The sequence below is a fragment of the Camelus bactrianus genome, chromosome 19 (genome assembly GCF_048773025.1).
Source record: "Camelus bactrianus isolate YW-2024 breed Bactrian camel chromosome 19, ASM4877302v1, whole genome shotgun sequence".
Lineage (NCBI taxonomy): Eukaryota > Metazoa > Chordata > Mammalia > Artiodactyla > Camelidae > Camelus > Camelus bactrianus.
The window spans coordinates 28,944,628-28,965,356 of record NC_133557.1 but is presented as its reverse complement, the minus strand read 5'-3'; the positions used below and the strand labels follow the sequence as shown (position 1 = coordinate 28,965,356).

Below are 20,729 nucleotides of genomic sequence, written 5' to 3'. Positions count from 1 at the left end.
GATCAGGACTCCAGCATGGTCTCCATAAAAAGCAGACATTTCCAGAGCTAGTGAATTCACTTCGGACAAGCCAGAGACTTTGAGGTCAACAAAGAGAGTGTGATGTCCTCCGAAGAAGCTGAGGGCCAGCCGATCAGGGTGTGTGAGGCCCTGCAGCCCCACCCCTGCCTCTGTAACCTCGGAGGGGGAAACTGATGTGCAGAGATGCCGAGCCCTTGCCCGAAGGGGGCCGCCAAGGAAGCAGCCCTCCGGCACCTGCCGGGTGTGGACTCTGTGCCTGCCGCTGGGTCCGCAGGTGGGGGCACCGTGGCGCGCCTCTGAGCCAGCAGAGGCCGGGGCAGTGGTGGTGTGCCGTCCCTGACCCTCTAGTCTCCCCTGGTGCCACCTTCCCCTGCAGGGGCCTCCATCCACCGCCCATCCGAACCCCTGTCTGCACATTCCACCTCGACTCCGCCATCTGCCCTCTTCTGGCCAAATTCTCAGCTTCATCATGACTTTCCCAGGGGTTCTTCCAAGATGCCCCCTCTCTATGTCAGGTTCCCCTTCCCCTATGCTGGCGCCCCTGGTTGCGCTGGTCCCAGTTTGCTGTTCTCTCTCAAGGTCTGAGGCTGTTGGGGTGATGTCTTCACGAGACCCTCAGGCCCCAGGGCCAGGACACTCAGCCTTGCTCCGGTTGGCGCCGGCACAGACTAGGTTCTCAGCCAAGTGCTTGATGAGTGAGCGAAAGAATGAACAGAAGGGAGGCAGGTGCGCACGCCAGCCTGGAGAGGTTGCAAGGTGGCCAGGGGAGGGGCAAGGCAGGGTTGTCAGCTGCGGCGGGCCTTCGGTTCAGTTTTCTCTTTGAAGAAAAACAAAAAATGTGTGCCGATCATGCAAGGAGCCCTTGGTTTCCGTTCCCCAGGGAAAGCAGCTGAGCTCACGCTTTGACTGTCCCAGCCTGCATCTGGGAGAAGCTCTTTCTTCCCTCTGGTGGGTGAGGGGCTGCGGTGCCTTGTCCTGGACTCGGTCCCCCACTTCCCTCTGAAGCAGGGTAGGGGAATCCAGACTCTCAGTCCTGGGCCCGGCACCTTGGCACGTGGCAGGGTGGCCAAGGCTTGCAGATGGCCCGGGGGACAGACATGGGCTGGGACAGCTGCTCCGCCATTTCTGTGACAAAGTGAGGAGGTAATGGGGACCTGCGCAGAGCCCAGCTGGGGAGGGGTCTGCATTTACTGCACTTCCACGAGGAGTTTCCCTCCCTAGGCCTTCACCTGGGGCTGCGGCTCCTCCAGGTGCAGGGAGGGGGCCTTGTAGGGCAGCCCACCCCGTCTGATTCAAGGCAGAGGGGAGCGTTCCAGGCCCAGGAGCCTCCTAGTCCCGACAGGCGAAGACAGAGACAAGCATCTCCCACTGCCCCGTCCCTCGGCGGGGGAGGGGGTGCCAGGAATCGGGAGGGTGACAGTCCTGGCAGGTGGAGGCCTGGGCTGGTGCCCTCCCACCTGCGCTGGGGTCCCTAAGCCAAACAGACTGGGGAGGAGGCGGGCTGGAGAGACACCGGATGGCAGGGCCGCCGGGTGGGTGGTGGCCACGGCTGGGTTTTCTGTGGGAGTCTGGCTGGTGACCTTTGGGAGGAATGGATTCAGAAGTGACTGCTGTTTGTCGAGGCCTAGTTCAGAGACATCTTCGGCATTAAATGTCAGGCCCCTACTGTCACTGGGAGACAGGAAGTGCATCCCAGCAGGACCAGGCTGGGGGACACCTGACAGACTCTTGAGCCTCGGAAAACAGCCGTGTGACCTCCTGGTAGGTTGGGATAGTCATCTGTGACTTGTTCTTGCTGGAGTTTGCCCCCTGTTCTTCCTCAGAGTTTCGTGGCAGGGAGCAGAGAGCCGACTGTGCCGAAGGACAATGCCACTCCTGGTTTTAATTTTCAAAAGGAGAGCGCCTCAGCAGGGGGCGGGGCGGCAGTGGGGGAGCCTGGGGACAGGTGTGGCATGGCCTGGACCCTGCATGCTGAGGGCTCCAAGTTTCTGAAGATCCCTCTCTCCTGGCTCTTGGCGACCACCCTGAAGGGACCCCTAAGGTCTATGTAAATTGATGGCTGGGTTGAGTCTGAATGGACAGGGTTGAAAGCAGGCGCCCCTACTTTGCTGGGTCCCCCTTTCAGCCCTTTGTGCCTCAGTATTCTCATCTGCAAACTGGGGCAGCAGCACCCACCTGTCAACTTCAGTGAGGATGATTTAGTCACACAGGAGTTGAGCAAATGCTCATTAAGTGCTCACACATTGTACAGGGAGTACACAGGAAGCACTCAATAAATGCTTGCTCTTGCTGTTTGCGTAAGTAGTGACTCAGCAGTGTGGACTGTGGGTCTTGTACCCCCCCGCCCCAAAAGTGTGGCTCTGAGCCCACCCCTGGGGCTCCGAGGAGGAGTGGGCTGGGGTCCCAGGGACGGGGTCTTGAGGCATTTCTTGGGGGCTTGAGGACAGTGTGGGCTGGGAGTGTTTGGAAAGCCCAGGAGGAGTCAGACTCCCTGCTGTGTTTTGCAGGGGGCTGGCCTGCCAGCTGGTGGGGTGGTGTCCCCAAGGGTAACCCAGTGACAGGAGGCCCCCCTAAGGCAGCCCACCCTGCATGTCATCTCAGTGGGTCTCCTTGGTGTTCTCTGAGAGGAGCTACATGCACGCCCCCCATTTTGTAGCCAGAAAGCTGGGACTCAGGGCCACCATTGGGGACTGCCCCTTGGTCATGGCTGACAAGCTGAGGCCAGGGAACAGGAATGGGATCTGTCTGCTTCAGGGACCATGGACATTGGACTCAGCTGCTCTTGTAGGAGCTCTGACTTCCTGGGGGCCCCCAGGCTCCGATCTCCAGTGCTGAAACTAGCTGGTCCCAGCACCTCTGAGCTCAGGGACCAAGCCCTTTGAGGGATGTATCCCCTGCCCCCCCCACCTGTGAGCCACGTGTGTGCTCAGGAGACAGATGGACGACTTTGTCACGTCCTGGCTGTGTGACGGGGCCCCGGAGGGCTCTCCCCTTCTCTGAGTCTCAGTTGCCCGCCTGCCAAGTGGTCTGTGAAATGGGCGTGTTGGTCCGCAGCTCTACCTCGCGGGTTCCAGGAGGGGGAGACAGGCCTGGTGCTCACGCGGTGGTCAGATCCTCCGTCTGCTTCCTCCAGGAGCTTTCGCTCTTTTCTCCTGGGCAGGGGCTGGGGAACACCTGCAGATCCCAAGCCTCACTCTTGTGCTAAACACCCTCCCGAGTGGTGGCAGAATCCCCTGCTCCCCACGGCAAGCTGTGTTCCCCAGGGAAGCCTGGCTGGTTCTGGCGTCTTCTCTAGGCACAGGGACCTGGTCTCCATCAGGTTGATGTGTGCTGACTGGCCCTGTGCTGAGCCTGCTCCTGGCCTTGTTCGCGACACGCAGCTGCAAGGCCACCAGCACAGGCTGGTGCGGGGTCAGCGGGTGCTGCGGTCAGCTGGGGGAGGTGCCTTCGCAGCGGTCCGGGTGCGAGGCCCTGGGCTTTGAACGAACGACCTGGAGCGGAGGGGCGGCTGACTACCGAGCTTTGCCGGGCTTCAGGTGCTACACCTGGAACCGCAGGTAACAGGTGGGGGCTTCCTCCCAGCAGGTCTGAGCCAAGCCCCCCATCCCGAGTCCTTTCTACGCCCAGACGGGTGCTGCCTGCCCGCAGCGGCTGGCCCAGCTGAGCCCCCACACTGCTGGCTGGCGCTCCCCCCTCGGCCAGGCCACCTGTCCCTCGGCTGGAGGACTTGGAGGCACCTAGGTGAGCTTGCTTGGCCTCAGGCTGGCCCAGCCCCCAGCGGGGAGTTAACACCTGGGGCCTCCCTCGGTGGTGGGGCGGCTGCTGGTCAGGTGCCCAGCATCCGGGTCCTCCAGGTTCCTTGCTGAGCCTCCAGCAGGATTAAGCCCAGGGCCCTCTCATCACGGCGCCCTCCTTGCTGCTCTCTTTCCATGAGCCCCACGCCCCCGATCCCTGCTTCCAAGGGCTCCTCAAAGGCTCTGCTCCTCAGGGACCCTGACAAGGCAGGCCCCTCAGGTGCTTGGTCAGGTACGAGGCCTGTGCGCTCGGGGAAGGTAAGTGCCTCCGTGGCTGCAGGGCTGGGACCCGAGCTTCTCCTGCCTCATGGTCCACGACACTGACCCTCAACACAGCGTCAGGCCAGAACCACTGAGCCCTCGTCCCACATGTGGGGGTGTCCCCGTCACACAGAGTAAGTGGTGGAGGTGGGACGTGAACCCAGGCTGGCCCTGGCTGGTGACCAGGGGGGACAGAGTAAGTGACAAAACTGGGATACTTCTGTCTGGGGCAGATGCTAACCTGGACAGTGGGGTCACCGGGGGCTGTCCTTGGGAGGGGCGGCTGGTGTTGGATGGACGACCTGTGCCCGCCGCGTGCAGACACCGGGTGGGGCGCCCTCTCCCGGCTCCTGGAGGGGTCACAGGCAGACTGATCCCCCGGAAAGCAGCCTGTCCCCGGGGACTATGCCAGCAAGGGGGTCCAAGCTGGGATCTGGTCCCTGGGCTGGTCGCTCAGTGCACATCATGGCGGCTTCTGGGGAGCAGCCCTTTCCTGGGAATGCAGGCTCCTCTCCTGCTAAAACTTCAAGGAAAGAAAAAGAAAGAAAAGAAACCAAACCAGCCTATCCATCTATCCACCTATCCATCTATCCATCTATCAGTCTATCAATCTATCTATCTATCTATCTATCTATCTATCTATCTATCTATCTATCTATCTATCTATCTATCTATCTATGTACTATCTAAGGATTTACTATGAGGAATTGGCTGATGTGATTATGGGGGATGACAAGTCCATGATCTGCCCTTGGCAAGCTGGTGATGCAGTCCCACTCTGAGTTTAGCAGATGTTGTAAATCCCAGTCCAAGGACAGGAGAACGTGAGACAAGACGTCCCGGGTTAAATGGTGAGGCAGGAAGAAAAAGGCACAAATCCCTCATTCCTCTGCCTTTTCTTCTATTCAGGCCCTGGGATGGATTGGCGGACGCCCACCCCCTTGGGGAGGCGATCTGCTTTACCCAGTCCACCAGTGCAAATGCTCATCTCACCCAGAAACACCTGCACAGACACACCCAGAAACAGCATTTAATCTGGGCGCTCCTGTGGCTCAGTCAAGTTAACACGCACAACCAGCCATAACACGTGTCTTGGACAACAGGGCACATCCCCGGCCAGGTGGGAGCTCGTGCCAAGGGAGGCAGATCTGATGGTTTCCTGCTCAGTCTCGGAAAAAACAACAGAAAGTGGCAGGAACTGACTTTGAACCCTGGCCCTAAGTAGCACATCCAAACGGCAAAGGGTGGGTAGGGACTTGGTTAAAGTAGTTCCACTTTCTGAGAAGAGAAACTTCCTTATGGCACGTAAAGCGACTGCTAAGATGTTAAACATTTGCCTTTCGCGTATGTGTTGAGGAGAGCACATACTGAACACCCACGGTGCCTGTGCCTGGATTAGAGCTCTATGTTAGGAAGATTACTTTGGACCATGACTCTCGGGGCTGAACGGCCGTGACTCAGTATCTCGAGTATCTTCCTTTTTTCAACAGATACCAAGAACCTGTTACGTGCTGGGTATTGTTCTAGACACTGTGTGTGTAATGGTGGGAAAGACTAGACACAGATCCTGGCTTACCTGGAATAGCAGGCCAGTAGGGGAGTAAAATCTTAGTGAAAAATATTACACAAACAAAGGTGAGCCTGCTGGCTGCTGTGTGTTTCTGACAGCGTCAGGGGTTGGGGGGTGACCGGGCAGAGAAGGCCGCCCTCAGGCAGCGCTGCCAGCTGAAGATGGAAAGCAAGTTGGAGATGAGTAGCGAAAGGGAAGGACGTGCTGCCGGGTCTGGGGTTCGACTGGACTTCACTCCTAAGCTGAGAAGTTACTGACGTACGAACGCTGGCAGCAGACACGGGACGCCTGGGTCAGGGACGAAGGACGTGCTACCTGCTCCTTGTATGACAAGCTGCGTGAACGTCATCATGTGTGTCACTCACCCTCAGGCTCCACGGGGGCACCGTGCTGGGTCTGAGTCACGGCTGAGGAGCCCTGAGCCTGGGAGCCAGGCCTTTCACAGCCAGTAGCGAGCAGGCCTGTCCCTCAGGGCTGTTTGCTGCAGCTCAGCCCTGAGAAAGGGTCCAGGGGCTTGCCTTCTGGGCACACCTGGTGTCGTAGGTTTTAGTTTTCCATTGCCGCAGTGCTCACTGACCATGCTATTAGGGGTTTTAAATAACGCTCCTTTATCATCTCAGCTCGGCGGGTCAGAAATCCGGGCTGGCTCCGATGCTCTCTGCTTAGCATCGCTCAAGGCTGCCCGAGCTCCTCGAGCCCACCCTTTCCTGGGTTAATTCAGGTTCGTGGCAGAACACAGTTCCTTGCGGTGGTAAGACCAGGGTTCCCGTCTTCTTGCTGGTTGTTGTCCAGCTTCTAAAGGCTGCCACCTCCCTTCTCACGTGGCCTCCTCCGTCTTCAAAGCATTGACGACACATCAAATCTTTCTCGTGTTTCAAATCTCCTGACTTCCCCTTCCACCTCCACGTTTTCTTTTTTTAAAATTTCACAGTTAGTTAGTTATTTCTTTTTCAGTTGAAGTATAGTCAGTTTTCAATGTTGTGTCCACTTCTGGTGTCCAGCGTCATGTTTCAGTCGTACGTACATATATTCCTGTTCATATTCTTTTTCATCTTCATTCTAGGTTACTGCAGGATATTGTGCTATATACACATTATGAGCTTGTTTATCTGTTTAATCCACCTCCACTTTTCAGAGCTCATGTGATTATGTTGGGCCCATGAGATAATCCAGATGATCTCCCCAGTGTGAGGTCAAAGATGCCGTGAAATGTAGTATCATCACAACTGTGATGTCTCCGCAGAGCCACAGGATCTGGGGATGAGGGGTGGGATCCTGGGGACGGGAGGGAATTTTCGGGTCCTCACACAGGTGTGCCCTGGCAGAGGGAGCAGCTGCGTCCGGCATGTGGACCATTCCCAGGGCGGGGTTGTGGCATCTCTGGAGTCACGCAGGTGGGATTTGAGATCCGGCTCTAGCCTGGGCAAGACTTCACCTGGTGTAACTTCTGTTTCTCCTCCTGCAACAGGGTTGCGTTTGCCCGATCGCTGTGAAGATGACGTGATCTCAGTGTGGTATCTGGCTGCCGTGGTCAGCCAGTCAACCTGCAGAGATTTGGTCCTACGTAGAGATTGATGGCGTCACGCACACCAAGACCGCAGGAACAAATCTATCACCTGCCAGACGAGGATTCCTGGGGGAGCAGGGCAGGCTTCCCAAGCTGGTCTTAAAAAGGGAAGTTGGGAAAGGAGACTGATCTGGGATTTGGATGGTGGCAAGGGGCTGGGGTGGGGGTGAGGGTTCCCATGCATGGTCTGAACTTCCCTCCGGGGCCAAAGGAGCTTCCTTACCAGTGTGCCCAGATGTGCTCGGCAGAGGAGAGGGAGGGGTGAGGCTTACAAGGAAGGCGTCAGCAGGCAAACAGCGAAAGTGGGGTCTGACTTTTCCGCTGGCACTTAGCGGAGACCCAATAAATGTGATCAACATTAGCCCTGGTTTTATCCTCCCCGCCTCCAGTGGCTCTCGACCCTCCCTTTTCCTATAAGGGGCACCAGCCGGCTCAGCTGGGGCCACGCACCCCTTCTGTGGGCACCCCATGCCCTGGTTTCTGTCTCCAGGGCTGGTTGTGTTTTCTGCCCTGTGCCCAGATCAACATTCTATGTGCATCCCCATGGGAGTGTTACAGTCAGACACTGAGAGCAAGATTTATTTCCTAATTAAAAGAGCTTCCCGCACAGTCACTCACACCCACGCGCAAACACACAGACCACCGTTGTGTCCACCAGAGCCTCATTTCTCTGGGGGAGCAAGCGGGCGGCTCTCTCGGTGCCTGGGATTCCAAAAGCCGCGGCCTCTCCAGGAGTCACCGTTTGTGTCTCATCTAATCAGAAGCATGACCCACCCAGGCAGAACACAGCCTTTAACCTCATGATCGTCTCCTAAAACGCAAACCCGATCAGGTCGCCTCCTAGAACTACAATTACCTGCGGCGAGTGTAAAATCCGCGACTACCCTGGGCTTCGCTTATAAAGTTTGGATGAATGGCCCCAGAAAGACATTAATTTTTTTATGGGGGTACATAGGGAAGGTTAATTGATTCATGGATTTTTGAAGGCGCTCCCAACTTCTGAAGCTCCGGCAACAGCCAACCCTTAAACACGGCAGGTGCTGCAGAGATGTTGTACACGTCACCGAAAAGCCTGAGGAAAGCCTTACTTCGTGGAGGGAGAGGCGTTTCCATCCACAAGGACGTGAGTGACAGGAGCAGCACCAGCCCCCTGGCTGAGCCGCGCGGCCGGGCCCGGCGCCTGCGGACTCCACCTCCACCCCGCGTCTGCGGACTCGATCCCTGTGCAACGAGGGATGGAGCTAACATCTGCCTTCTGTCTCTCCTCTGCCAAGCCTTTCCATCCTCATCCTCAGGAATCCTCACACCACCTCCCGTGAGACTGAGCTTGTGTCCTCACCTCACAGCTGGGGAATCAGGGATCTGAGTGGTCCGGCCTCCTGCCCAAGGCCACACGGTCTGAAAGGTGATGGTGGGGTTTGGATGCAGGCCAGCCTGAGTCCTGAGCCCGGCTCTCACCCAGCCCACACCACCCCGCTTGACTTCCCACTGACACAAGGGAAGTGACCTTGGCCCTTGGTGGACCTGTAAAGACAATTTTAAAGTGTCATTTGGAGACAGAGGGATTGTGAATTACTTTTCTGGCTTTGTCCCTCACACTTAAAATGGTGACTGTCACCTGGAATGCTGATCCAGCTTCTGCAATTTTAAGGAAGAGCTTCATGAAGGATGTTTCATGGTATTTCCCGTGATCGCTGGCAGAACTCGGTTCCTTGTGGGCTGTTGGAGTAAGGCCACAGGAGCTGCTGGACAGGGGTTTCCCTCAGTTCCTTGTCAGGTGGGCATCTCCACTGGGCATCTCTTGACATGGCAGCTGGCTTCATCAGAGAGACAGACAGGGAGAGGGAAGGAGAGGAGACAGTGACAGGAAGGGAGCCACAGACCTGTGTAACCTCATCCAGAAAGTGGTGACAACATTTTACGTCCAAAATAAATCTATTACCAATTCCAAACTCCCGAACACTCCCAAGTCCAGAAATACTGGTATTTATTGGACAGCAAAGCTCATTTGGTGGCAAAACCTGAACCAAACAGATCAGTGGCTCCTTAGAATCTTGGTTCCATTTCGTGCGACTATTCAGATGTTCTGCTACAAAACTGCGGATGGATTTCACTTCGTGGGGCTGCCCTAGACCGTACCAGTGCATGTATACAATACAGGACATGTGCCACCTAAAATCCGCGGAGTTCTAAGTTCGCAAGCACATCTGGTCCGGGGCGTGAGTGTTCGAAGTCCAGTGCCACGGGGACCGCTGTACTCAAGAGTCTTATTTTCCAACAGATTTATTTTATTCGATCGTGTCATTTTCTTGAAACTCAAACTTCAGCGTTTCTAACTTGTCTTGGACTGAGCTGTGCTTGTGACAGAATCCGTTCTGAGTCCCCAGCCCGCTTATGCCTGGCTTCATTCTGGGGGTCACTCACTGAGGCCGAGGCCCTTCTGGACGTTCATGGCTGTGATATGTTTCAGCATTGGGTACCCAGGTTCACCAGCCTCGTCTTGACCTTGGAAATGTTGTGGTATTTCAGTGTGTGGTGACATTTATGAGCCCATTTGGACACCCACAAAGAGGTTGATTTCCACAGATTAAATGTCAAGTTTGAAACTGTCCAGGCTAATGGAATCCCCCAGTGTTGTCCACCTCCATTCTCAACGGAAGCCCTTGACTGGACGTAAGTGTTCATTATGAGCCCACCAGTGCAGCCCAAATTACTGAGGTCAGGCTGGGTCCCAGGGGATCCGTGGGAGCGGGGAGGACCATGGCAGCGTGATTTGATACTTGCAGAAATGTTGCCTTATTTTAATTTCTAAATAAAACACAAACGTGGTTAGTTGATGAATAAATTATTGGAGGCAGGAAAAAAAAATCCCACCAACTAATGTTTCCGAGATGTTGGTTAGTTTAGAAAACCCAACTATCTGTGTATTGACAACAGCGAAAGAGCAAAAAAGGATCGGAACCTCAGTGTTTTAAGTCGAAGTAGTTTTATGGGGCATTAAACACATGTACAGAAACTTGGAGTGAGTGCCGTCTAAATTAAGGGGTAGAAAAAGCATTCAATTATCTCCTAGAAATTGAAATGCATTTGTGTTCTCACTGCCTGAGGGGGTGTGTGTCTTTAGATTTTGATCTGAGTCTCCCTCTCTCTCTTTTTAAAGAAATCTAGAAACTTAAAGTATTCATACTGTGCATTACATCCCCAGGATTCACTTATCTTACGACTGGAAGTTTGTGCCTTTGACTCCCGTCCCCATTTCCCCACCCCCACCTCTGACAACCGTCTGAGTTCTCTGTTTCTATGAGTTTGGTTTACTTAGATTCCACAGGTAAATGAAATCATGCAGTATTTGCCTTTCTCTCTGACTTATTTCACTTAGCCTTACGTCTTCCATGTCCATCCATGTTGTTGCAAGTGACAGGAATCCCTTCCTCTTTATGACAATAATATTTCATTGTAATATATATATATATATATATTATATATATATACACACACACACACCATATTTTCTTTATCCATCCATCCATCAATGGGCACTTGGGTTGTTTCCATATCTCGGATACTGTGAAAAATGCTACAGTGAATATGGGGGTGCAGATGTCTCTTTGAAACAGAGATTTCGCTTCTCACAGCTATATACCCAGAAGTGGGGCTGTGGACCAGATGATCGTTCTCTTTTTAATTTCTTGAGGAACCTCCTTTACTGTTTTCTATGGTGGCTGCATTAATTTACATTCCCACCAACAGGGCACAGGGTTGACCTGAGTCTCTGGAGCTTTCATTCTCCCAAGGAACTGGACTTAACATAGATCAAAGTAGAGATGGGCTCATTTCCTCCACTGGTACGCGGTGGCCACAGGGGCCAGGACAGCTTTGAAAGCCCTTACAGCCCCGACCGCTGGTCGCTGTGAAGGTTCCGCTGCTCCCCCCGGAGCGTGCCCTGCTCTCCTTCGGCTCACCATCTCTGTTGACAGTATCTGCTGTCCAGTCTCCCTAAAGCCAGGCTGCTGGTCAACACAGACCAGCCAGATAGAGTCAGAATTAAAGTCAACCTACCAGCAAGTTTCAGGAAAGTCAAACCGGACATGCTGAATTCCGGTCCAGGCTTGGTGTCCAGACAGTTCACAGGAGCCCATCTTTTTTTGCTAAGCTTTTTTGTTGTCAAACTGTTGTGGAAGATGGTGCTCAGATTCATTTTATGATTAGGAATTAGAACAAAAAACAACGTCTGAGCTCAAACTCATGTCTGGGGCCACGGGTTTATGTTGCCTCACGCACGGCAGCCAGATGGAAGTGTGATCCTGGTGGGGCCGAGGCGACCCTCGGAAGAGGTTCTCCTCTGCTCAGCTGTGGTGGCAGCATCTGATCATGACAAGGAGCATGGGTTTCTTCCGGGGTAGGTGCCTCGCCTGCAGCGATGACCAAGACACTGAAACATCAGGATGTCAAAGGGATGGGCTTGGCCGAGCACCCTGTTGTTGAGTCTAGAACAAGCTAGACTCCTGGGTGGTGGGAAGCACCTCTGGAGTTGAGTGAGCCACGTGACCTGGTCTCTTACAGACATAGTCTGGGTCAAGGTCAGTGAAGGAGATGTGCTCAGAGGAAACATCTGGACAGATGGGCCCTGGAGGTGGATACCACCAGATTCAAGTGTCCCCAGGCCCCCCTCAGTCAAGCAAACACAGGGAGAAACTCATCCTAAGAACAGTGATGCTTGACCAGCCAAAGGGAGGGAGGAATGCATCTCTGCGGAGGGCAGGTAACTGATGTGGCTCCTCCCACCCTGCACATCCCAGGTCTGAAGAAGGAACCAGCCTCTGCTCCTCAGATACAAAGCACAAGCCAGCTCTCACAGGCCGTCTGCTGCCCTCCTACTCCCTGGGGTCCAGCTGGCAGGGGCTGTGTGCATGCTGACTGGTCTTTTCCACCCTCTTTCCCCAGCTGGACGCCCCACTCCCACCCCACACCCACATTTGCAGGGACTGAAGCATAGCCTCAGGGACAGGCAGGGGCTGGAAATAAAATGTTGACCAAGGGGCTAATGTCAAATGTCCGTGAGGGAAGGACAGTGGCCTAGTTGGCCAGCTGGGCTGCCGTCTGTGTTTCCATGGGGTGGCCTGACCAGGTAGGTGGGGAAGGGATCCTATGGAGCACTTGGGAAACCCGTCCCCTCCAGGGACTCCTCACTCAGTGGCGAGTCTTCGGCTCATTTCTGCTCTAACACTGTTGAAGTATAGCACCTATTCTGGGAAAGGAGTGTCGAGGGATCCTTAAAACGCTTTATTCTTCCTGAACAACAGGCTCAGGGGTATTTGGGTACAGAAACAGCTGGCCACCAATCTTTTTACAATCGGGATGGTGAGGGGTAGGGGGTGAAGGTGACATTCGAGGGTTTAGACAAACACTTAAAAATGAAATCACACTGTTTTTTTTTCTAAAGCTATACCTAGAAATTCCCAAAGTGTTAAAAAAACTTTCAGAGGCTCTACTTTGCCTTATTCATTGCATTAGCCCAGAATGAATATGTTACAAGAATGTTCTGGAAGGGAGGCATTGATGAGTTGAAAATGTCTGAGCGCGATTCTGTGTTTCCTGCAACAACGTCCCATGAGCAAATGTGGAGGAGAACGTCCCTCAGGGGAGACCGGGGAGCTCTTCCTTCCCTGAGCATGGGCAGCAGGTGCCCGGTGGTCTAGCCTTCCTTGCCCCAGGGGCCGGAGTCTCCACCTGGACTCAGTGAATGCCTTGCTTCGGCCAGTTTAGCTCCTTGGCGTATGCCCCTTTGCAGCTTCTGATCTCACTGTCGTGCTCCAGACACTTGTTCAGGCCTGGCACCCCGGATCTCCAGCCGATGAAGCCCTGCGTCGTCTTTGGGAATGGGGGGGATGGAAGCACCTGGAAGATAAATGCAAGGGGTTTGGTTGCCGTGGGCCACAGAAACATGATGTGTGTCCACGGAGGCGTCAGGACTGGTGCATGGGCCTGGTGTGGAAAAGACAGAACCACAGAACTGGCACAAAAATAGACACATAGCTCACTGGAACAGAATACAGAGCCCAGAAATGAGCCCACACACTTGTGATCAGTTAATCCCTGACAAAGGAGGCAAGAATATACAATGGGGAAAGAAGCCTCTTCGGTAAACGGTGTTGGGAAAACTGGACAGTTACAGGCAAAAGAATCAAACCGGACTGCGTCTCACATCGTACACAAAAATGAACTCAGATGGATTAAAGACAAATGGAAGACCCGAAACCATAAAGCTTCTAGGAGAACTCATAGGCGGTACACTCTCTGACATCGGTCTTGGCAATGTATTTTTTGGATATGTCTCTGCAGGCAAGAGAAATAAAAGCAAAAATAAACCAATGAGACTACATCAAACTAAAAAACTTCGTCTGCACAGAAAAGAAAACTATCAACAAAACGAAAAGGCCGCCTACTGAACGGGGGAAGACATTTGTGAATGAAGTATCCAATAAAGGGTTAGTATCCAAAATGCACAAAGAACTCTTACAGTTCAGCATCAAAACAACAAACAACCTGATTTAAACATGGGGAGAGGACCTAAATAGACATTTTTCCAAAGAAGATATACGAGTGGTTAACAGTCACACGAAAAGATGTTCAAAGGCATTAATTGTCAGGGAAATGCAAATCAAAACCACAACGAGGTATCATGTCACACCTGTCAGCATGGCTATTATCAAACAGGTTCCCTTTTCTCCACATCCTCTCCAATGTTTCTTTGTCTTGTAATGCTTAGCACATTTAATTTACGACATCCAGTAAAATATATTTTTTTCTGGTAAAAGAGCAAAAAGGAGGAAAATTAATGTGCAAAAATACCAAATATTACGGTTCACAGTGCCCTTTATAAAATATATGGCACTATTGTTAGATGGTATCCTGGCAGTTAGACATCTTCCAGCTTTGATTAGAAAGCTTTATAATATGTGTGTACATACTCACATACCTCAAACCATAGACACCATAGAAGTGAAAAGCAATCAAATTGAATTAAAAACCAAAAGGGAAATGGGACTCCATCTGAATGGAAAAAAAAATTGCATTTGTCAATTCCTTGAAATTTGGAAACATTTTGGAAAAAGAGGATAAATGTTTATGCAGGTTTCCTCCCTCTGTTTGAAATAACCTCCTGATCTGCTCTTACAGGATGATTTGAACCAAGACCGCAGTGAGGAGTACTTGTGGAGCAGAGCTGAGATGAACAGGTTTAATATGCTTGGATTATGAGCTCACGCTTAGCTTGAAGGCTGTCTGAGTGAGGTGGAGGCGGGAGGGGACGGTCCTAGTTGGCCAGCTGCCACCGGAGGATGAAGCCCCTTAACATCTGTTCTTGATGAAGTATGAAAATTAATCTCCGGAGAGGCCACATGCCGGGAGGGTCAGGAATCAATGCCAGCGGGGCCAGCGTTCCTCCAGCCAGCAAGGTCTCCTGGGTGCTCGTCCAGGGGAGCCCTCAGGAACCCACCCACTAGCTTTCAAGTCTATCCCCAACTGGTAAGAGATGTGCAGTCAAAAACCACCCTGGATGTCACATTTCTCCCACCAAGTTGGCAAAGAGATGAAAATAACTGCCATTAACAAAGGCATTGTGGGAACACCCTCGTTCATTCTCCGTGATGGGCAATACTGTTGTTATCCATGAAAATGAAATCTACGAAAAATGAAAACGCAAACACTCTGAGCTGACAGTCCATCCCTGGGCATTTATGCTAAGACATTCCGACACCCACATACGTACACACCAGTGTGAGTGTCGGGGAGGCAACACAGCCCTATCTGTAATAGCAAGTAACTGGACACCACCTACGTGTCCATCCATGGGGGCTCATTCAGCCACGGCCCCTCTGAGCTGTGGAAGACTGCTCGGCAGCTTAAAAGAATTAGGTGGCTCTGTGTGTTCTGAGATGCAACAACTTTGATGATAAACCACTAAGAGAAAAAAGATGCATAAAAATATGTACAATCTGGTATAATCTGTGGACAAAAAAGAGGCTAGAGACCCACATACCCACATCCCATCTTGGAAGAGTGGAGCCACTGGGGAAAACGGCTCCTGGGAGCCGGGGAGGGAGGGGGGCTTTTCGCAGCACGCCCTTTGGGTACAAAATACCTATTAAACCATAATTGTATTTTTTTTTGTAAGAACTTTTATTTTTCTTATTCATTTTTTTCCTACATTTTTTTTCTTTTTAAAGCCCAGTATTTTATCTTTGTTTTTTCTTGAGGGGGGGGATGGAATTAGGTTTATTTATTTATTTATTATGATTATTTTGTAACAGAGGTACTGGGGATTGAACCCAGGACCTCGTGCACGCCAAGTACGTGCTCTACCACGCCCTGCCCTTCTCCTAAGCAGAAGCTCACACAGGAGGACACCATGTTCCGTTTCGTTCCAGCCCCAGGGCGCTTCCTCTCTTCTCCCTCCAGAAGGAGACTCCGTTCTGATCTCCAGGCGGGGATGCTTCCCCTGAAAGGATGCTGATTCTGGTCGCAGCTGCCCGGCTCGAGCAGGTACCAGGGCAGAAGGAGGGGTCTAGCTCCACCAGGGCAAGGCACTTATGGGGACCGCTGGTGGCTGGAGAGACAGAGGATCCCTCACCACTGTGTCCCCTTCTGGGGTGGAGATGGGGGTAGGGAGTTGGATTAAAACCCACATTTAAAACCCAGCCCTGCTTCCCATCCCTCCTGGTCTGTCTGCTGGGCAGCTCTGGGGGTCCAGTCAGGGTGTCCGTGAGCAGAGTGAGCTCCCCATGTATGTGGGGGGGGTGTGTATTTCACTGAACAACGACTACGTTTCTGGGCACCTATCCCAATAAACTTATCGACGGGGAGCAAACACTGTGTCTACAAGGGTGTTTCTTAAAGGTGTGTCCTCATCAGACCCTGAGGGCGTGTGAGGAGCCTAACTTCCGCACCCCTGGCCACCTTCATCATGAGTTTTTGTCCCCTCTCCCCATCAGGACACAGAACTGCGTCGTTCTCCAGGGCTGGGCAGAGGGCAGAACTCAGGGTTAAAATAACAGGCCCGTGAGCCTAGACCCAGGGATGTACAGAGCTCAGCAGTTCCTCGAGGCATCTGCCCCAGGTCCACAGCTGGCTGGCTCAGGTGGGAACATCACCTGCATCTTCCCCACCAGGTGGTCCCATCGCTCACTCAGCAACCAGAGCGATCTTTGAACAAGGCAATTCTCAGCACACCGCAGCCCTGCTTCTCCTGAAAACTGGGCTCAAATCCCAGCTCCTTCCTCTGGCCTTCAAGGGCCTGCATGTGTAGGGACCAGTGACCGGCCGTGTCTCCCGTGGAAAGGGCGTGGAAAGCGGCCTCCCCACGGGCCGGGCACTGCTGTTATCCATCCTGTGGGGATGGCTTGGCCCACCTGGAGCAAACACCATTCCTGGTGGGGCGAGTTCTTGCTTAAACAAGTATTTAAAGAATCTTTTCAAACCTTGATGTGTTTCTCCACCGGGGTCACTGGCCGGATGCGGAACCGCCCGGGAAGCTCGATTTTGGGCTTCGGGGTGCTGGGCTCTTCACCACACTGGATCAACTGAAACACAATCCCCAGAGACGGGCCCCGCAGGCTGAGGCCAAGGAAGTGTCCCCTCATCCTCCCCCCAGAACAACACACTTTAGAGGTGACAGAGGCAGGGCTCAGATCACAAAAGGGACAGAGAGGGGACTTGCACTCAGGCCAGCTCAGCCCCAAGCTCCTGCCAATTTATATTCCCAGCACATAATTTGAGAACACTTTACAAGTTATGGACGCAAACTAAAAAATGCTAGCAAGGTTCCAGGACCAATCTTTAAAATATCAGCAGAGAGTGCCCATCCCCCACCTTTTAATTTTTAAAGCAGTTTTGAACTCTTTGAAAACCTGATTTAATTACACATAAAGAATATTAATATAGACTCTTCTGCATATTACATTAATAAGGACTCATTTTATGCATAAAATTTCAAATTGCGTAACTCTCTAAGTATTTAACAAAACTCTTTAAGAATGGCATAATTTCAGAGCTAGTGGGATGGGGTGAATTACAAATGGAGTTTACGCTGCCTTGAATCACGAACGTTTTGAATGAATGATGTGGCTTTTATGCAGTTCTGCGTCTCTCCAAAGAAATGTGGCTTCCTCATGTTGTGTCCTGGGGGTAGTTTGAAAGGTTGCAAACCGCCGGCTGCCATCTCAGGGAAGCCCACACAAGCATTGCGTGGACCTGTGTGGTGTTTTATAAATCTGAGCCACTATTCTAGACTCAGAAGATTTCACGAAAGCATGTGGGTTTCCGGACTCTCCTGAACAATCAGAATATGCAGCTAGTTTCTTTGCCTGGGATTGTTCAGCTGGGCTGGTAGTGGCTGCCTCTGGATGGGGTCAGTGGTCTCTTTGCTGGCGTCCCCACCACGCCCTATTAAGTACACCAGGTCCTCTCCCCCGTGTCTGTTACCTATTTCATGCAGGAAATACCAACAGCATTTTCCTAACAATCCCTCAAGTATTCATTTGGCTTCTCCTCTCATTCTGTCTGAACCTCATAGTCACTCAGTGAGGCAGTGAGGACCATCACCCCATTTTACAGATGGGAGGTCTGAGGCCAAGTGACCTTGGGATTGGCTAGAATGGCTTTCCCCTTGGTGCCTCCCTTTATTAGCTGTGTGACTTTGTACTTCTTTGAGCTCAAATTCCTAACTTGGAAAATGGGCATCCAACAGCACCCCCCTCTGCACAGGGGTCGTCATGCGGATTAAATGAGCTGGTTCAGAGGAGGCACCTAGAACGTGCCTGGCACATTCTCAATAAATTCGTGAACAGCAGGAACCTTCAGGGGTCAGAGCCAGCCGCCTTCGCCGACAGCACGCTCCTTAATTTTATTCTTGCAAATTATATACTTCATAACCGTTTATTCTTGGAAATGATTGATTCTATAACTTCTGGGCTCATAAAATGTACATTTACCTCCTCAAGGGGGGTTGTTAAAAATCCCCAGTTCTGGGCCCAGTTTTGCCGGGCTTCGTTTTCAGCCTTCAGGCGATATTTCCTGCAAAAGAAAGTTCTTAAGTGCTGGACAACATTTGAAAAGGGTTAAAGTCGCAAATCCTGAAAGGTCCACTGGGGAGAATTTTCCACTCTTCACCGCACGTGGACTGGATGATGATTTTGTGCGGGGAAGGGAGTGGGAGTGCCTGTCGCTGAGGACGTCTCACCACTGCGGGGCAGACACGTGCCTAAGAACCAGAGATGCTGGTTGGATGGTACCTCTGGGAGCAGACAGGACTGGGCTGATTCTGCATGAGGGGTCCTCTAGGTACTAGACTCCTTATTTGGGGGGCCCCTGTGACTCACAGTGATGGGCATGTGTTAAATCATTATGGAGGTACCTCTGTTTTCAGAGCAATGACCAGGGTAGAGGGAGTGAGGCACTGAAGTGAAAATTTAAGATGCCCGGTCCCGGGTTCCTGCAAGTGCAGAGCTGGCACTTGCATGACCTTGAGATCGAGCCCCTCTTAAATACTGTACCCCAGGTGCCTCACTCACCCCGCCCTAACCCGGCCCTGCTTTTGCTCCACATTAAATATAATTTATATATAACTACCTGTGAGCTGATGGAGTTGCAATTGAAGAGCAGGTGTGTTACATTTTGCAAAAATATAATTAAACATTTATTCACTTTGATTTTCAAATTTCCTTGCCTATTTTGGAAAAAATATCTGCACCTCATCCCCCGCTCCCCCCTCCACCGCCTGCCCCATGTCTCAACAGTTTCAGATGCCCCAGCCAAGCTCTTTCCCTGGGCACTGAGCATCTAAAGCAGAGACTTTCCAATGGAGATGTAACATGAGCCAAAAATATGAGCCATGTATGTAATTTCAAATTTTCTAGTAGCCAGATTTTTAAAAAAAGTATAAATATACAGGTAAACTTAATTTTGGTATCACGTTTTGGGCATATGAAATTTTGGAAATCTGGCATTTTATGTTTATAGCTCATTCCAGTTTGGAATAGTCACATTTCAAGTGCTCAAAAGCCACTTTGGACATGGGATAGAACAGGGTAAGGGCTTAACTGGCTCTGTTCACACAAGAGAGGCTGTCTGATTTGGGTCTTGAAGGATGAGTAGGAGTTTGGTGGGAAAGGGAGAAAAGGGCATGCTAGGCAGAAGGAACAGACCCTGCTATTGTAGTATTTCCTACTGCAGGTACTAGGATAAAGAATTAAAAAAAAAAAAGGCTATGTATTTTATGGCAAATAATACTTGCTTTCCATTTTCAAGAGTGATGTAAAGTTTCCTATAAAAATAAGTTTTTTAAAGTGAAATAAATCCAATTTAAAGAAAGATATTAAGTGACTATTACAGGGTTTATAAGGAAATGGTAAGAGTCATAGCGATGACATATAGGATAACTGAAGTTTAAGAGGTTAGCAGTGATGGTTTGTTGGCGCTAATATTCACTTACTTGCATCTAGATTAGTAACTTCCCATATTGGTTAAAACTTCAAAGAGACGGGATACTATTCAGCAATGGGATAGAATGCCAAATAAAAACATCCATTATAAATGTCCACTGAATAGAAATCTTTTAGAAAATTGATCTATTCTTTACATTAAAATTTCTTGTTACTTGAAACACCAAGACAAGCAAGAATGTAAAGTGCTCTCATTCGAACTGAACAAATATTACGATTTTTTAAAAAAAATTGATAAATCTTAAAAATAAGCACACATCAGTCGGCTCTCAACAAGGAAAGCTTTGCAGAGGGTTGTAAAGCCAGATGCAAAATCTTTCAGGCCTTTGTGGTGTGCGTAAGAGAAGAGAAAGAAAGGCTCTCTTGTGTCCCTGGCGTCCCTAACACTGCTCCCTTTCCGCGGGTCCCCTGACCACCTCCAGCGCACGCTCCTCACGTGCAGAGGACTACCTCCAGGACTTGGTGGGGAAAAGCGAGGCCTCCAGGTGCGCGCACTTCGGGTAGGGACGACCCCTGCCCACTGGGTTACCGAATCCCGGGCGTTACCAGATCTCGTCCTGCGCCACGAGGTTCATGCGCTCGGCCGCCTCCGTGCCGATGGGTTTCTGTGCCATGGGGCCTGGGGTCTTGGCTCGCCGCGCGGGCTCCGGCCCTGGGCTCCGCGTCTCGCGTCTCGCGTCGCCTGGGAGACCGGTTGCTAAGCAACGCGGGACGCGGAGGCGGAGATGGCGCAGCACCTGGCGGGGCTGGGGCTGCTGCGCTCTCGAGGGCTGTGTCTGTGCGCCCGCTGCCAGTCTGTCCGCAGCTGCGCTCTTCGCCCGCCTCCCAGCCCACCTGCCTGGCACCGGGATGCAGCAGCCTCCTCCTCTGCACAAAACCTTGAGGAAACTTCAAGACCTTACGCCTTCTCCTTTAAAATTTAGACCTGCCACGTGCCTATACACGCCAGGTGTACCCACCCTAGAGTACCGAGCTTAATGGATTCTGTCATGGAGAACACACCCCTGTAACCACCG

General features: G+C 51.9%; 1 protein-coding gene across 2 annotated transcripts; it reads right to left on the bottom strand.

The window, feature by feature from the left end:
* Positions 1-12,475: 12,475 nt before the first annotated feature.
* CIMIP1 (ciliary microtubule inner protein 1) lies at positions 12,476-20,424 on the bottom strand. Of its 2 annotated transcripts, XM_074347491.1 has the most exons (5): positions 20,260-20,424; positions 18,205-18,286; positions 16,693-16,794; positions 13,905-14,021; positions 12,994-13,111 (listed from the first exon to the last, which is right to left on the bottom strand). In XM_074347491.1, the coding sequence occupies exons 1-4, from the start codon at positions 20,325-20,327 to the stop codon at positions 13,923-13,925; spliced, it is 351 nt and encodes a 116-aa protein (XP_074203592.1). In that variant the 5' UTR covers positions 20,328-20,424; the 3' UTR covers positions 12,994-13,111; positions 13,905-13,922. The 2 variants fall into 2 exon arrangements, with proteins under 2 accessions (XP_010956874.1, XP_074203592.1); XM_010958572.3 differs by lacking the exon at positions 13,905-14,021 and having other exon boundaries at positions 12,476-13,111; positions 20,260-20,418.
* Positions 20,425-20,729: the final 305 nt, after the last annotated feature.

Coding starts and splice junctions, on each gene's coding strand:
- CIMIP1 (XM_010958572.3), bottom strand. CDS start 20,327: ATGGCACAGAAACCCATCGGCACGGAGGCGGCCGAGCGCATGAACCTC. Junction 18,287..20,259: donor GTGGCGCAGGACGAGATCTG/GTAACGCCCGGG, acceptor TTTCTTTTGCAG/GAAATATCGCCTGAAGGCTG. Junction 16,795..18,204: donor TAACAACCCCCCTTGAGGAG/GTAAATGTACAT, acceptor ATTGTGTTTCAG/TTGATCCAGTGTGGTGAAGA.